Genomic DNA, 17745 nt, shown 5'->3' with positions numbered 1-17745 from the left:
CCTAAAAAATTTAAGATCGGTTTCATCCAGAATTTTATACGGTATTTTTTTAAAAAAAATTTAAAAATAATACATTTGGCTTAGTCTAAATTAGCTTTGGACACAAAACTTCAACTCCGGTGAATAGTGGCGGACTTCAGACATATCCGTTTAATCCGACCTAAACTTACAAGTTTTATACTTTTTTTTTTTTTTAAAAATCTAAAAAGTACTTCATTAAATAATAAGAGTGGCAGCCACAACAATAACTGCCTCTTAAAAAGTTGATCAAATCAGAGCTTGGTGATTGGCAAACCTAATTATAAAAATTGTGAGCACTTTTATTACTAGATCTCGAGATCCACTTGAAGGAAATATAACAAAAACTAATAGATAAATCAATGATACTTTCAACCAGACTAACACACCACCACTCAGAAGAACCGGAGATAATGAAGTTCAGAAAGTCAATATTGTTTTTTTTTCTTTTTCTTATTGAGACTTTTGATTTAAATTGTTGTTACAAATTAAATACTGCTAAGTGAATTAATTTGGGACATAAATATGTCGCGAAATATAAATAAAGCGTCCGGCAATTTAAAATGAATTCATGAATATAATTAATGCATGGAGGTTGTAACCGTGTTTCATCCACAATTGACATTTGAACTAAAACTTATGACACAAGAAACAACACAAGGCCAATAATATCACAGCCCAAAAAAAAAAACAAAAAACGAAAGGCCAATAGCCACAATGTCACATTAAACAAGTTGCCTAATTGGGACATTTTAAAAGAAGAATAATGTTGTAGATAATGTTTTGAATTGTCAAAAGTTTTCATTTCATAATATATGGTTAAAAAACTATTATTAATAGCAATGGACAAGTCTTTTTTTAAGCTTGAAAAGGACTAATTAATTAGCCCATGTCAGGATGATGTACACCAATTTAATTTATTTGGTTAAAAGAATATTAATGTAACTTGTCACATCCAATTAACACACGCATACAGTGCAAGATCAAGAGATTAGTAAGTGCAGCATATATAAAAAAAGAAAATTTAAAAAACTGAAAAAAAGGTAATAAAAAATGCACAACACAACAGAACATACTAACGTACAACATTTTTTTCAAAATAATTTGCACAGAAAACGACGTAGTATTGAGCCGCACCAGCGTTACGACAAGGGACGACTCGGACGGTGAAAGTCGTGTGATTCATACAGCCTGCCACGTGTAAGAAACCGATAGATACGACACGATCCTTCTTGCAATCTGACGTCAACTCTCCCCGGTCTTCGACTCTTTTCGTGAATCATGGGAAACGCCATGAAAGAAAGGAACCGTACAGTGTACAGTTAGGCAATTATCACCTGCTCCGCCTCCATTTTCACTCTCACCTGCTCTCCTCTCTTCTCTTCTCTTCTTTTATTTATTGTATTTTGTTTTTGTTATTTATTTTATTATTATTATTTTGCTTATAAAAGCGGCAAAGGCAGTGAGGCACAACAAAAGCTAACTACTTACTCATACGAAGCTCACCCTCTCTCTCTCTCTCTCTCTCTCTCTCTCCATCCTGCACTGTACTCCCTCTCTCTCTATCCTCTCTTTCTCTCTCTAGATTTCGGCCGAAACCGCAAGGAAGAGATCTCTGCAACTTGGAACGGAAGTAAGGAATTCGTGAATTTCTTTAGCTTCTTCTTCTTGAGCTGCGAAATCTGAGTTAATTTGCTTCGAGAAGTTTCCTTGATGCGCTACTTCGCTCACCGACTCTGCGCGTTCGGTTATGTAGCTCAGAAGCAAGGCATTTCGAGCATGTGTGGTTGCCAAGTTATGCTTGCTTTAGCTCGCCTGATACGGTTTTGGATATCTTCGAAAGATTTATCGGTTGCGCGTTAGTGAAATGGAAGGGTTGAGGAATTTCTGTTTGTTTTTCTGGTGATTGTGAAGCTAATACAGTCTCCGGACGTGTAACTTGCAGAGTAAATTTAGAGAATTTTTGTTGCGAGTGAGTTGTTTGGTGAATTTTCTTTGTTTTCTTCGAAAGTAGGAGGGAAATGTGGGTGGGAATTTGAGGGGATTTGGTGACCAAATCAAGAAAGAGAAACAAGAAAGAAGCAAGAAACCTAATTCATTCTTTCTGTGCAAAAATGGCGGAAAGGAAGAAGCGAAAGATACACTTTAGCAAGCTTTATTCGTTTTCGTGTCTTCGGTCGTCGTTTAAAGAGAGTCATGACCAGATAGGGCAGAGGGGATACTCAAGGGTCGTGCATTGCAATGATCCCGACGGTGCAGAGGCGATCCAGTTGAGATATAGAGGAAACTATGTTTCGACAACCAAGTACACAGCCATTAATTTCATTCCGAAGTCTCTGTTCGAGCAGTTTAGGAGAGTGGCAAATATGTACTTTCTTGTTGTAGCTTGCGTTTCGTTTAGCCCCTTGGCGCCTTATACAGCTGTCAGTGTTCTCGCACCATTGCTGGTAGTGATTGGAGCTACCATGGCGAAGGAAGCTGTGGAAGATTGGCGGCGAAGAAAACAGGTAATATTTTTTGAAATCATTTTTCTTTATTTAATTTGATTTTGTTTTATTGTTATCATGTTTTGGTAATGTATTTTGATTAATTTAATTGAAAAGTGCAGTCTTTAAGTTGATTTAGTAGTCAAACTATCTGGTAGTTAGACTTAAGTTCACTTCTGTATGGATTATCCTTTACTGTCAGAGTCTATACTGGTTCTCAATTACACAAACATTGGTGGAGTTGAGGTTGCTCTATATTAAGAAATAGGTTTAGTAACTTGGAATTATTGTATCAGGACGTTCTTTTCCAGTGATGTTTGTTGCAACTCACATAACATCGATAGTGTTAAAGTGAAGAAGAAAATCAGTGGTACTTAATTTCAAAAGTTTTTATTTAATCACCAATAATTTCATCTAATTTTTCATTAGTTGCTTTTTCAGCGTTTGATTTCAAGCTTTGATCTTTTATGTAGCCACTTATTTATCATAATTTGCGATTAAGTCATTTCTTGGCTGAATCTTAAAATGGTTTCAGGATATAGAGGCAAATAATCGAAAGGTTAAAGTGTATAAGAATTTTGCATTCCATGAGACCAGATGGAAGAATCTACGAGTTGGTGACATTGTGAAGGTGTATAAAGATGAGTACTTTCCTGCTGATCTGCTTTTGCTTGCATCAAGCCATGAGGATGGTATTTGTTATGTTGAAACCATGAACCTTGATGGAGAGACTAATTTGAAGTTGAAGCATTCTTTGGAGGCGACATCCCAACTCCGCGATGAAAAAGCTCTCAAAGAATTTACTGCAGTAATCAAGTGCGAGGATCCCAATGAAAACCTTTACTCATTTATTGGAACTCTATACTATGATGGCAAACAATATCCACTATCCTTACAACAAATTCTCCTAAGAGATTCGAAGCTTAAAAACACTGATTACATTTATGGTGCTGTTATTTTTACTGGGCATGATACGAAAGTGATGCAGAATGCGACAGACCCTCCTTCCAAGAGAAGTAAAATTGAGAGGAGAATGGATAAAATCATTTACATTCTCTTCAGTGCTCTAATTTTGATATCTTTTATTGGATCGGTCTTTTTTGGAATTGAAACTAAAAAAGATCTTGCTGGTGGAAAGCTTAAAAGGTGGTATCTTCGTCCAGATGACACCCCTGTATTCTATGACCCCAGAAGACCGACTCTTGCTGCTTTTCTTCATTTCTTGACGGCCCTTATGCTGTATGGATATTTGATACCAATATCGTTGTATGTATCCATTGAGATTGTGAAAGTATTGCAGAGTATCTTCATTAACCATGATCGGGATATGTATGATGAGGAAACAGATAGACCAGCTCATGCACGCACCTCTAATTTGAATGAGGAACTTGGTCAGGTTCATACGATACTTTCTGATAAAACTGGTACTTTGACTTGTAATTCAATGGACTTTGTCAAATGTTCAATAGCTGGCACACCATATGGCCGCGGTATGACAGACGTGGAAATATCTCTGGCAAGCAGGAAAAGGGGTGGGCAGCCTAAAACTGATGATACGTCATCTGATAATGCATGCCGTAATGTTGATGCATCAGGCTCCGGAAAGTCAATTAAGGGTTTCAACTTCAGAGATGAACGCATCATGAATGGGCAGTGGGTTAATGAACCTCATTCTGATATCATACGGAATTTTTTTCGGGTTCTAGCAATTTGCCATACAGCCATTCCTGATGGAGACAAAGAATTGGGGAAAATTTCATATGAGGCTGAGTCACCAGACGAAGCAGCATTTGTCATTGCTGCCAGGGAACTTGGCTTTGAATTTTTTGAGAGGACACAGACAAGCACACATGTCTATGAGTGGGATTATAATAGAGGGAAAAAGGTTGAGAGGTTAGTCCTTTTGCAACTTTGCTATTTCATATTTGTAGTTTCTCAACTAGATCAGTTTGATTATTTCATCTTGCATATGTGAAGAAGAGTTTATAATTTACTAGGGATTCTTTAAACTCCCTTGAAAGAAGAGTTGGCAAAAAAGCCTCATATCAGTTTCTTAAAGATACAGTCGCCATGATCACTATATGTTGCAATCTCTCGCTCCCTTTCTCATAGACAAGCATCATCTGTAAATACAGTTTGCTATTGCCCATATATGATGAGGAATAGATTATAGAGCTCTTTAACTTCATATCTTATCTCTCTCTCTCTCTCTCTCTCGTTTCTTTTGAACCATTAAGTCTTCACATGATTTGGTCTCTCTATGTCCCAGAGTGTACGAGCTTCTTCATGTCTTGGAGTTCACTAGTTTCCGCAAAAGAATGTCAGTTATTGTAAGAAACATGGAAAATCAGTTGTTGCTGCTTTGCAAGGGCGCTGACAGGTTAGACTTCTGATGCTTCAATATTTTTCATCAAGTATAAGAAAATACCATTTGTACAATATTAATTTAAAAGCATATCCAGTGTTATGTTTGAAAGGCTTGCGAAAGGTGGGCAACAGTTTGAGGCTCAAACCAAGGATCACATAAACAAATATGCTGAAGCAGGTCTGAGAACCTTGGTAGTTGCATATCGTGAACTTGATGAAGAAGTATATAAAAAATGGGAAGAGGAGTTTGTGAAGGCAAAAGCTTCTGTCTCTGAAGATCGAGATGCATTGGTGGATGCAGCAGCTGATAACATTGAAAGAGATTTGATCCTTCTTGGTGCCACAGCTGTGGAGGACAAGCTGCAAAAGGGGGTACATATTGAATTTTAAAAATTCTCATCCATGAAATGATGCTAATACTTCTTGGTATCATGGATTTTACGATGTCTAAGACCCCCCAATCTTTTCAATATTTATAAAGGCTTGTCTGTCTGTTTTAGTGGTTGAATTCATCCTTTGTTGTCTGAGTGCAGGTTCCTGAATGCATTAACAAGCTCTCCCAGGCTGGAATTAAGATATGGGTATTAACTGGTGATAAAATGGAAACTGCAATCAACATAGGGTACGGGAATATTCTAGAGATGTCTTGTGGCTTTTAAGAAGTCACGTATTACAATGAATGTAAATTTTGCAGGTATGCTTGTAGTTTACTAAGACAAGATATGAAGCAGATTGTCATCACCCTAGATTCACCAGATATTATTGCAACGGAGAAACAAGGGGATAAAGAGGCAGCTGCAAAGGTAGAGAATTCCAAATTATATGACAGTAACTTTTTGTGGTAAAATTCTGATTCATATGTTAAAGTATAAAACTATTGTTGGCCTACCTCCTAATAGCTTAAGCTTTTGGGATGGATTGGCAAACTAACATGGTATTAGAGCGGGAGGTCCTGAGTTCAAACCCTCGTAATTGCACTCTTCATCCCCACTTAAATTGTCATCATGTGTTGAGTCTTTAATATATCTCGGGCTTAAATATTCACATGTCGGGTTTTCTAATTAATACATGAGGGGGACTGTTAAAGCATAAAACTATTGTTGGCCCAACAGCTTAAGCTTTTGAGATGGATTGGTAAACTAACATCGTAAACTGTTTTAGGCTTCTCTGGAAAGCATAAGGGGACAACTTAGAGAAGGAATTTCACAAATTGAGTCAGCTAGAAAAATTTCCAACTCAGCTAGGAGTTCTGTTGAATTTGGCTTAATAATTGATGGAAAGTCGTTGGAATTTTCACTCCAGAAGAATGTTGAGGACTCGTTCTTCAGGCTCGCTACTAGTTGTGCGTCTGTTATCTGCTGCCGCTCTACACCCAAGCAGAAGGCTCTTGTAATTCTCTTGTTCTTTCTCATGGAAGTTTGTATATGTCATGTTAACCATTTACGTTTTGTTTATATCAATAGTTTCTGTTGTTGACAAAAGAATTATCTAATAGAAATACATAAGATACGCAGGTTACGAAATTGGTAAAGCTGGGAACAGGTAAAACAACCCTATCAATTGGTGATGGGGCTAATGATGTTGGCATGCTTCAAGAGGCTGATATTGGAGTTGGCATCAGTGGTGTTGAAGGGAGGCAGGTTATCATATTTCCGTTTTATATCATATATTCGTTGATTTCGATGATATCCATCTCAACTTTCTTTCGCTACCGCATTCTTTATGCATTTCACAGGTTTTCTTAGAAACCTTGATTGCATTTATCACAAAGCTCTCTGTATTATTTTTATTAGTTCATATGTTTTCAGCTCCTGCAACAAATTTGTCACCCCTACATCTACTGAAACATTAAAAAATAGACTATCATACTTTTCCTGAGTGCTTAGAAAGCCATATTCAGTCTGCTGGTGAAATTCCCTTTTCCCCCCCTCGTTAGGATATAACTTTTAATCAAATTAACTTTATAGAGCCAACTGATACTCAACCTACCTAGAAAAGTATTAAACATAAGAAACCTATCCTACTTGTCAGCTTTTAGCCTATTGAGCTTCCAATGTCTCCTCTTCCCTTTGTCCCAAAGCCGCCACATCTGCCTATTTAGTTTGGCATAGTGAGTGAATATGATCTTTTCTGGAAAATGGTTATATCTCTTACAAGTTAATATATTGACGACAATTTTATTTTCAGAATTAAATATGATAGAATAAAGATCCAGGTTCATACTCAATTGCATTCTTTCATTGCAGGCAGTGATGGCAAGTGATTTTGCTATAGCTCAGTTCCGGTTTTTGGAACGTCTCTTGTTGGTACATGGTCATTGGTGCTACAGGCGCATATCAATGATGGTACACCCATGCTCCAATGTTCTTTACCATTGCATATACAAAGATACAATTTTTTGTGTTCAACATGTCCTTTAAAAGTTTTTTTTTTCCCCCTATGTTGTATACAAAGGAGAGAAAAAAAATCATGTAGCAGTGATGGATTTCACATAGTTATTGTTTTTGCTTTGCCCTTTTGAAGGTCCTGTTTCATTTGGGGATGAGGGTTTTAAACTGCACGCTTTGGAGTTTGCTCCTTTAAAAATGACATATTTTTGTGTACAATCAATAGTTCGTTTGTGGATGTGGATAGGGAGCAAGTGAACAAAGACATTTATCCCTTGTTGACATGCATCATTCTTTTTTCGTGGATACAGATATGCTATTTCTTCTACAAGAACATCACATTTGGGTTTACTCTGTTTTGGTTTGAGGCCTATGCTTCATTCTCTGGACAAGCGGCTTATAATGATTGGTACATGTCATTTTACAATGTCTTCTTCACCTCGCTTCCTGTAATAGCTCTCGGTGTATTTGATCAGGATGTTTCCTCACGGCTCTGCCTCAAGGTACATAGTTTGATATAGTTCTTAAGATTATGTGTGAATTATAAGTCCAAAGAGAAAGCTAGGATGAAATATGTATGTTTGTGACAAACTGTACCTTTGAGATGCCATCTTGATCGCAGCATGATGGCATGAGTCCACTTGACTTCCCAGAAAGACACTGGGTTTAAGTTTCAGTTGTTGTAACCTGTTCTTTAAATGGTTTAATTAATCAGTCTTTCTGTTTTAAGCAAGAAGGGTGTCAAAATTAGAAAGAAGGCCGTCTTTCCATCAACCTAGACGCATATATGGAAAACTGAAATTCCATTATTCTATTTGCAGAACCCGTTTTTATATCTAGAGGGAGCACAGAACGTTCTCTTCAGCTGGCTTCGCATACTTGGATGGATGATTAATGGAGTTATCAGCTCCATAATTATCTTCTTCTTCACCACCAACTCCACTGTTTACCAGGCTTTTCGGAGAGATGGTCAGGTTGTTGACTTTGAAGTTCTCGGAGTCACGATGTATACTAGCGTGGTGTGGGCGGTGAATTGCCAAATGGCACTAGCTATTAATTACTTCACTTGGATTCAGCACTTCTTCATCTGGGGAAGCATTGCCTTCTGGTATGTGTTCTTAGTAATATATGGCTCCCTCCCGCCAACCGTGTCAACTACAGCATACAAGGTTCTTGTGGAAGCCTGTGCTCCTAGTCCTCTCTATTGGTTAGTTACAATTTTTGTAGTTATTTCGACGCTTCTACCATATTTTTCCTACCGGGCTTTTCAGACACGGTTTCAACCAATGTACCATGATATGATACAACAAATGACAGTCGAAAGACGAAACCAGACTCAGAATTCTGATGAATTGTCTCTGCCAGTGACGGGCAAACTACAGCATCTGAGGGAAAGATTGAAACCTAGGGAAACATGAAACATATCAAGTTCTAACTCTTACAATTTTCTGCTATTTTGGTTTTTTTGTATATGTTGCCAGTCATTTGAAGTGTAGTTTGAGAAATGATTTGTATACAGCTCAACTTTCCAAATAGATAGTCATGTAAAGGTCATGCAAATATATGTCAAAACTTTATCAAAGAAAGCTCTGTGTTTTTCCCATGCCTTTTGTTGTATAATATCGTCACGGGTTATCTTCAGTTTATATTTCGGGAAAATACTAAATTGCTTGCTAAAAGTGATTTGGTACATTCTATGAGACAAAAATAAATAAATAAAAATAAAACCTGTTTCCTGCCAAAGCATAGGATTATCACCCGGCCTTTCGTGGAGACCAAAAATTCGGCATTGTTAACACTCGACTGCTTCGGGTCTCTCCAACAACACAAAACAAAATTATTGGATAATACTTCGAATTTTATTGTGTGAAATTATCGAATATGGTAATCTCTCCCAGTTATCAGATTGAATTACATTCCATAATCGTAATTAGAAACCAACCAAAATGTATAATCATAATTTCTTCATGTTGGGCTAAGGTTTTTTTTTCAATTATTAGGTCACACATTGTGGAAAATTTGTGAAAGTAGCAGCCATGAAGAAGACCAGTGATAATCCAACTACGGGTCCTGGTCAACTATTTCTACTTTCACGGATCACCTTCTAAGATTTTCCATCCTTGACCCTTTTTTCTCCCTTTATAGAAGATTTTCGTTCATGAACTAGAAAATCACATGAATTGTGCCACCACATAACCCAATTTGTGTTTACCGGCAATTGCAGCCTCAGTAGCTTTTGCAAGTTTAATAATTCTATTCATTTTTAACTACCCACTTAGGTAGAGATAAACATGATCGGAACTTTTTAATTGCTTGATGATATTCCACAAACTGGAATATTGTTTTAAATAGAATATGTATATGGCTAATCTTCTAATGCAAATAACAATAGAGAAGAAAGCACGTGTTTGTGGTGGATAATCACCATTCACCATTCCATGCCAATGCAAATTGCAAATTGCAACTTGCAAGTAATAGTTCCCTTTAAAAAAAAAAAAAACAAATTGTAACGGTATGATTCATTTTGGTCATCGTTATCACAAAGTTTACTTTTTTTATTTAATGCTGCCTAAACTAAACAACTTGTTAATTAAGAAACCTGGCTAGGGCCAGTCTGGATACGTACATAGCATCAAACCAAATGAATGTAATATTAGATACAAATTTATATACGTATGTACCTACAGAATATTGCCGCGCAAAGAAAAAATAATAAGTACCTACAGAATAGTCAAACAGTGAAATTAGTAATTAATAAATTGGGATAGATAGTAATAAATAATTATGTTCAAATGTAAGGCACTAGTTTAGACTTTTAGTATCAAGATAGGTTGGGACTTGGTCACAAATTTTTTTTTTTTTTTTTTAAGAAAGAATTAACTATAGTATAAGAACGATGAAAACCATTGACATTCGATCACTTTTTTTTTTTTTTCAATTATTCTAAGCCAAAATAATTTCTCTGCGGAAATCCTTTGCAAATTTGTATGTCTCTTTTATTTTTATTTATTTATTTATTTTGAAAGGTTTTGAGTTTCTATTACGTTTGGTTCATGGATTTAGAACCATTTTCGTTTTACGTGTGTTTTTTGTGAGAGAAAATACTGTAACGAACCACGAATCATAGTACGAATTTCATTTCCAAACGCATTAGATAGTAATATATGCTAATTGAAAGAGTCTATCTTTGAAAAGTTATTCCCACTGTGTGTACCTATATTTATGCATAGGTTAGAAAAACATCCCACATTCCCACTCTAATTAGAATCTTCCAAAGTCTCAACTCTCGAGTGAAAGTAACCGCCGAACTAATCATATCTTATACCGAGACTTGATTAATAGGACTTCCTAAATAAACTCCACTTTATGTTTGCCTAAGAATTTTTGGGATGAATAATATAACATACGTAATATCTATAACCCATACGTTCGTATATAATACACACAGACACATATATGTATATATGTACGTATTTTTACATGTATATTTCTGTTTTCATATTTCTGAAAACATCCATTGCCTCCAAGAAGAGCTGTAGAATATATAATAGACACATATATAGCGTCCTTTTCTTTTTAATTTATTTGTTGACATGATACTCGCTAATAAATTAGTATGAGTTTGCCTTATAATATGCCTTTCACATGTATCGTTCTACAGCCAAATGACCGCGAAGGTTCTTCTTATATACTATTATTATTTTTTTCTGTGCATTTCACAATTCAAATCACAACTCAAGTTTTATTGTTACAGTGTTTTATCTCACAAAAATTTAAATTTAATTTTTTTATTATAGTATTTTTTTTCTCAAATACACCACTCAAATCATAACTTAAGTTGTGAAATGAACGTACCTGATAATTAGAATCGCATAGTGCCTAAGTGGTTGATACGCAAACATGATACATGCGTGTGTGTGTATGTGTGTTATTTTGGCAATAAAAAAGGCTAGGGTCAGCAATTACGTATATAGTTGAGTGATAATAACGATATGTCGTGGTACGGAATTGAAATCCGCTAATAGTCGGTACTTCTCTCATTTATCAAGTAATTAAAGTAATTATTTAGTTAATTTCCCATAACTTTTTTATATTTTAAATTTCCAAAATAGAGTCCCATGTAGAGAAGTTCAAAACAAAAAAAAATTATAGTAGTATGTACAATTTTTTATACTAATGTCAACTTTGCATGCTCCTTTCTTCTTTCTCAAATAGTTAATTTGTCTTTTAATTAAAGGGCCAGTTTACCAGCGAAAGGGTTTTTCTATATTATTATTTCACTAAATAAGGTAACAACTAATGTGGCGTTTGGTTCATGGATTCAAACCATGTGATTAGAACCATTTTTTATTTACGTGTATTTTTTGTGAGAGAAAATACTGTAGCGAAGCATGAACCATGATTCGAATCATAGAATGAATCTAGATACCAAACGGACTCTAAGTCATGCGCTGTTGCTTCTAAAATTTATTTTCTAGTGTCAGATCTTCCTTCTAGAAAGTCCACGGTTGGGGACAACTAGCTAGGTTCTAAGTCCCAAAATAAATAAATAAATAAGGCCCCGTTTGTTCATTTTATCGATTCAAGTTTAAAATTTGAGTTTTGTTATAGTAAAAAATTCTCAGAAACAATCATATTTAATTTTTTTACTACAATAAAAAGTTATCACATAAAATCACATTTTAACTTAAATTAAAAGCTAAAATTAACAAACTAAACGTACCCTAAATAAACCTGATCCCCACATATATAATCTCTCAAACCTGTTTTGGCTATTTCGTTTTCCTGTGTGAAATCTATCCTTTGTTTCTTTATTTGCAATCATAACAAATATTAGCCACCTTGTCCATATGTACGTCATTTATCTTAAAAATAAATTAGCTACGTAATTTCTCTTGACAATTTTTTTTTTTTGTTTTGAACGGAAAATTTTCATTTCACTTGACAATTTTATAGATTCTAGAACCACATATGTTCACTTTCCAATTTTTACAATGATGGGCGGCGTTTGGAATTTAATTTGCTAGTGCTCTTGCACAAATCATATGCTGTTTTTAATATAGCAAGGATAAATCTTGGAATGTGAAAAGTGGAAAGTAACTGAAAATTGTGGAATTTTTTTTTTCTTTCATTTTTTTACATAGAAGCTTGCTATAATTTGTATCAAAATTGACCCATTAGACGTGACCATTCTTTCTAATGGGTAGGTCAAAATGCGCATCAAATGTGGAAAGGTACATAATCACATATGCTCTCAAGTTGATGTGTCTTAATTATAATGATGATAGCAGGACCGCACAACTAATATCTCTAGCATAATATTTTTTTTTATTGGTAATATTAAAAAAAAAAAAAAAAAAAAAACTAGGCAAAATTTGTGTGTATCGCCTTTCTCTGCGTCGTTGTTTTGTACGTGCAAAAAACAGGAAACACTATAATCAATTGTTACTATATAGTATTACAGGGACAGCTTTTTTTTTTTTAAAAAAAAAAGCAGAGATTACGTGTACATGATGAGAAATGAAGGACTTGAGTGTAAATTTTGAGTTGAGTTTGAGTTATAACTTGAGTTCAAGTTGTAACTTGAGTTTGTGTTTGATTATGTACATTTGAGTTATGGTTTGAGATAAGAATCTTTTTTGAGTTTGTATTTGAGTAAGTCAAAACTTGAATTTATTTTTAGATAGTATTTTAATAAAAACTCAATCCTGATAAAAAATTTTAATAGGGTATATAGGTTTAGTTTTATTCGTCTTTTCGTTGTCAACGCATAGAAAAAAAATCATCTCAATCAGAATTAAAACGAAAAAGTTATAACATTTTTAAGAATAGAAAAAATATTATTCATTAACTTGAGTTCGAGTTTCTGAACTCGAGTTGAAGGAGAAACTTAAACTCGAGTTTTAGTTCCAAACTCGAGTTCAAACTTAAAAGAACATGAACTCAAATAAAGTTGTAACTTAAGTTACATTTTTTTTGAGTTTTTCACTAAAAAAAACTACCTCCCCGAACAACCCCGGAGTATAGCCCATTATTTTCTTGGTCTTAAAACGTATAAAACGCTTCTCACGTATCATAAAATAATAAAAATAACAACAAATGAAAAGAAGTGTAAATTAATTAAAACCTTGAAACACAAAGACATATGACAACTACTCTTGATCGCTTCACACCCACAATGTTCCACCATCCATATTCCATAGTATTAGAATTAAGTATATAAAAAATAATAATAAATGTGATCACAGACGCATAATTAATGTCTTTTTTATTAACAATGTAATTATTTTGTTTATAAAACTATGTACATATATGAAAAATCATATAGTATTGGTGTTACCTAGTACTTATGATGTGGTACTAATCATAAGGTGTTATCTTTTAGTAAACGATCAGGTCTGGTCAATATGTGTTGTTTCCGGTTTAATAGGTAATGTACAAAGTTGAATTAAATCATTAGTGACTGTACAAAAACAAAATGGTAATATTGCTAACATAAAATAAAATGTGGATTAATTTTGAGCTATATATACAGAATAAATTAGCAACCTCTCCGTCATAACGTATGTTGTCAATAACAAATCATTAGTTTTTCCCAGTACATTTAGATTCCTTTTTTTTTCGTCCCTTTTCGATAAAGTTTTAAAGAAAATTTTGTGAGAAGTTAGGCATAGCCAACCAATCAGTATTTCAACTACGACTATCTTGTTTGGTAAAAGGGTTTGAATTCCGGTTTAAAGTTCTGCTATAACGTTTTCTCTCATGAAAATTTAAAATTAAAAAGTTATGTTATAATTTTTTTTTTTTTTTTTTTTTTGTAAAAATTTCAAAAATTTATATTCCAGAACCAAACAAGCCCTACGTCTCATTGAAATATGAATAAAGTTTCATGACCAGGAATTAGGGAATATCATGTCATGTTCTAAACAACGACATTTTCTATTGAGACTCAAAAATAATTTTTAGAACAACTTTTCCCTCAGCCTAACAACCCAACAAAGATAATCAAGATGTGGAGACACATGATACTCATCCTGAAAGCGTTCTTAGCAAACAACGGGCCCCGTTCACTTCACCAATTCGAGTTTAGAATTTAAGTTTTGCTACAGTAAAAAATTCTCAAAAACAGTCACATCTAACTTTTTTATTACAGTAAAAAGTTCTCACATAAAATCACATCTTAATTTAAATTTCAAACTCAAATTAGAAAAGTGAACGGGCTCTATTAAATAAAGTTTTTATCCGACCTCCGTGTGCCCCAGCACATCGTGTTGATTACCTACTAATTATGAACTGTAATATTATGAACCATCATATTTTTATTAGCAAACATTATTAGATGTCATTTTTTTCCTATTGTATTGTGTTTCGCAATATCTCATTTTTTTCCCTTTTCTTTCGCTCAATCTCGAACAGTTCCAGAGTTAATTTTAGTCAGACTTAATCATATTTCTTTGAAGCTAAATCTTCTTTTATTACGCGGAATTCGGAAAGGGGAAAAGAAATAGTTATTGAAGGAATCTCCACTTTAATAACGCGCGGCACACTTGTAGTTGTCCTTTTTGCCAATGGCACACGTGTGAGTTTTTGCCGCACGAAAACGTGTAAATCAAGGGAAGGAAATATCCGAGAAGGGACTTGGAAATAAAAGCTCATTATTGTTTGTATAATTTTATCGGACAATTTTCTAGGATATTAAAGAAAAGAAAAGGTTATTTTGTATAAACACTTCTTGAATTTTTTAAATTTGATAATTTTGTATCAACTCTCTGAACTTTTTATCTTTAGCATTTTTAGTCATTGTTGTTTAAATTTATTAAAATTTTGGTACTTTTTTGTGTTAAACTTACAAGTGACAATTTAAGAAGTTTTTTATTTGGTATTAATAAAATTTAAATTAAAGTTTAAGTTATATTTAAATTAAGTTTAAATTTTTAAATGTATTTATATTGAAACTAAACAAATATGAACATCAATGTCCTTATAAGGCTATTAATTGCAAGTTAGGTGCAAAAAATCGTCAAAATTTTAATGTTGAAAGTGTCAAAAATTATAAATTTAGAGTGTTGATTGCTAAGAAAAAAGTTTAGAGACTAAATTATCAAATTCAAAAAGTTCAGGAAGTGTTCGGACAAAATAGCCTCAAGAAAATTTTATTGATGCACCATTTATTTATTTTTTTAATAAACTATTGATTCGATGAAAATTTTTATAACATGTACTATTTTTTATTAGTGTGCATATAACTCAGATAAATTTGAGCTTTATAAAATAAATCTTGGACTCTTTCACCTCCACCTCCAACATAAGTTCTAGTTAATACGGTTGTTTTCGATATACCCATTTTCACCCGTCTAAAATCTTATAAATATAAGAATTAGGAGGTATAAATCTTCGAAGAGGTCACACAAATGCGAAAAATCTAAATAAAAAAATATAACTAAATAGATATATGTGAACTAAATTAAACCTATCACCACTATGAATTGAAATCTAAGTGTGTGTGTATATATATATATATATATATAACGTGAAAACAAAATGAATGAAAATGAGAGGGACCTTCAAGTCAAAAAATGGTCAGAGTTCGAGATGAAAATGAAAATAGATTTTTTTTTTTTTTAAAAAAAAAAAACCCTATCGTTGACAAAATTTTAAACTGTAATATTTCCATCAAAATTCACTAAACATTTCACTTTTTCGATATGATATGATTCTAAATTATCTAACAGTTTAAAATTTTTGTTACTCGTTACATTTATATCTTTTCTCTCTTTTGTATGGTACCACAAAATTCTTTAATTTTATAATAGAATATAAATTATTTAAAAATCCTTTCATAAGACACGATTGTAAACATGAATTATATATTAGTATTGTAAACTAGTAAATCAAATCAAAATCATCCTAAATTAAACAAAATATGACAATCCTTCCATTTACAGGATATCAAAACTATTCTATTGGTACCCTAAAAAATAAAAATAAAAATAAAAATTTTCGATTTTGACACTTTTTCCCTTCAAATAAAATAAAATACGCTATTTACTAATATACTTATCTTCGGCAAGCACTTTGTGCGTCTCCCTAATTTAGTTACCTCTTTTTTTTTTTTTTTGTTACCACAAAAAAAATATATAAAAAAAATAAAATAAAGAGAGACAGTTACCTTTATCCTCAAGATCCCAACCCTAACCAACTCATACATATCCTATATAGTTTAGCATCTCTCTCTCTCTCTCTCTCTCTATATATATATATATATTTATACACACACACATATACACCTTTGTCCATATATACACATATATGTGTAGTTCAAACGGAAAATCAGCCACAATGCAAGACCAAAGCTCTGAAGTCTCTGTCTCTCCCAGCTTTGCTCCTCTCCCGATTCAATCGCCGATATCGCCACTAAAGTTTCCCGAGAATTCTGCAAATTAAACTTGGAGACCTCCGGCGATGACGAAGATAACGATTTCGAGTTCGTTTCGCTTTCTACGGCCGGCGACGAGGTTTTCCTAAACGGCGCTCAGATCGGCCCCGTTTTTCCAGTGTTCAACCGCGACCTTCTGTTAGGCACTTGCGAGGAGGACCGGCGAGGAGACCGATTTGCTCTTGGCGACGAGGAGGAGGTTCCAGATCCGCCGTCGTCCTCGTCGTCGTCGTGTTCGGAGGCCGACGAATTGGACGGGATTCCGCCTGGGACGTACTGCGTTTGGACTCCGAAGGGCGTTCCCCCGTCGCCGGCGCGGTGCGAGAAGAGCAAGTCGACCGGATCGTGCTCGAGGCGGTGGCGTTTCCGCGACCTTCTCCGGCGGAGCCACAGCGACGGCAAGGAATCGTTCGTCTTCCTTACGCCGTCGTTTGGCTCGAGGAAGTCTCCGACGGAGGATAACAAAACCAACAAAGCAGAAGAGAAGCCGATCCGTAAAAGCGGCTCTGCCGTCTCCGCCGCCGGAAAGGGAAAAAATATGGCGGCGGCTCACCAGGTTTTCTACGTGAAGAACAGAGCGTTGAATCAGAAGGCGGAGAAAAGACGATCAACCTTTCTTCCGTACAGGCGAGATTTGGTTGGCTTCTTTGCTAATGTGAACACCGTGGGAAAAACCTTCCCTCCATTCTGAAGTTTCTGAAATGGAAAGAATCTTTTCTTTTCTGAGTTCAGCCCCAGTAAAGTTTTGTCTTTTATTATTAGTTCATAATAGGTTTTTTTTTTTTTTTTTCCAGAAAGTAACTTTAATTTCCCATTAAAAGAAAATGGAAAGTAAAAGTTATTTATAATTAAGTATGGACTTTTGTTTTGGAGTATTGATGACGGCTTTTTGATAAAACAATAAACAAAACGCTGTATCGTTTTTCCATTTTTATTTATTACTTTTATGGAGAGTTGTAAATAGTTATATGATTTTGTACTTAAAATTATTATGGAGTGCCTCAAATGCAGTGACCATCGTGTAATTATATGATCAAGCAATGAATTATGT

At 34.3% G+C, this 17745-nt stretch overlaps 2 protein-coding genes across 2 annotated transcripts; both read left to right on the top strand.

The window, feature by feature from the left end:
* Positions 1 to 1309: 1309 nt before the first annotated feature.
* LOC21403407 (probable phospholipid-transporting ATPase 8) lies at positions 1310 to 8884 on the top strand. The gene is made up of 11 exons (XM_024173786.1): positions 1310 to 2525; positions 3040 to 4397; positions 4774 to 4884; positions 4967 to 5243; positions 5405 to 5493; positions 5566 to 5674; positions 6033 to 6260; positions 6386 to 6511; positions 7118 to 7216; positions 7570 to 7761; positions 8080 to 8884. Exons 1-11 carry the CDS (start codon positions 2133 to 2135, stop codon positions 8674 to 8676), a joined length of 3579 nt encoding a protein of 1192 aa, XP_024029554.1. The 5' UTR covers positions 1310 to 2132; the 3' UTR covers positions 8677 to 8884.
* A 3587-nt stretch (positions 8885 to 12471) lies between these two features.
* LOC112093992 lies at positions 12472 to 17467 on the top strand. The gene is made up of 2 exons (XM_024173774.1): positions 12472 to 12492; positions 16636 to 17467. The coding sequence occupies exons 1-2, from the start codon at positions 12472 to 12474 to the stop codon at positions 17383 to 17385; spliced, it is 771 nt and encodes a 256-aa protein (XP_024029542.1). The 3' UTR covers positions 17386 to 17467.
* The last annotated feature ends 278 nt before the right edge of the window (positions 17468 to 17745 follow it).

This window comes from Morus notabilis, unplaced genomic scaffold, assembly GCF_000414095.1.
Source record: "Morus notabilis unplaced genomic scaffold, ASM41409v2 Scaffold39, whole genome shotgun sequence".
Classification (NCBI taxonomy): domain Eukaryota; kingdom Viridiplantae; phylum Streptophyta; class Magnoliopsida; order Rosales; family Moraceae; genus Morus; species Morus notabilis.
The sequence above is the reverse complement of the archived record's forward strand: the minus strand, read 5'-3'. Positions and strand labels throughout refer to the sequence as shown.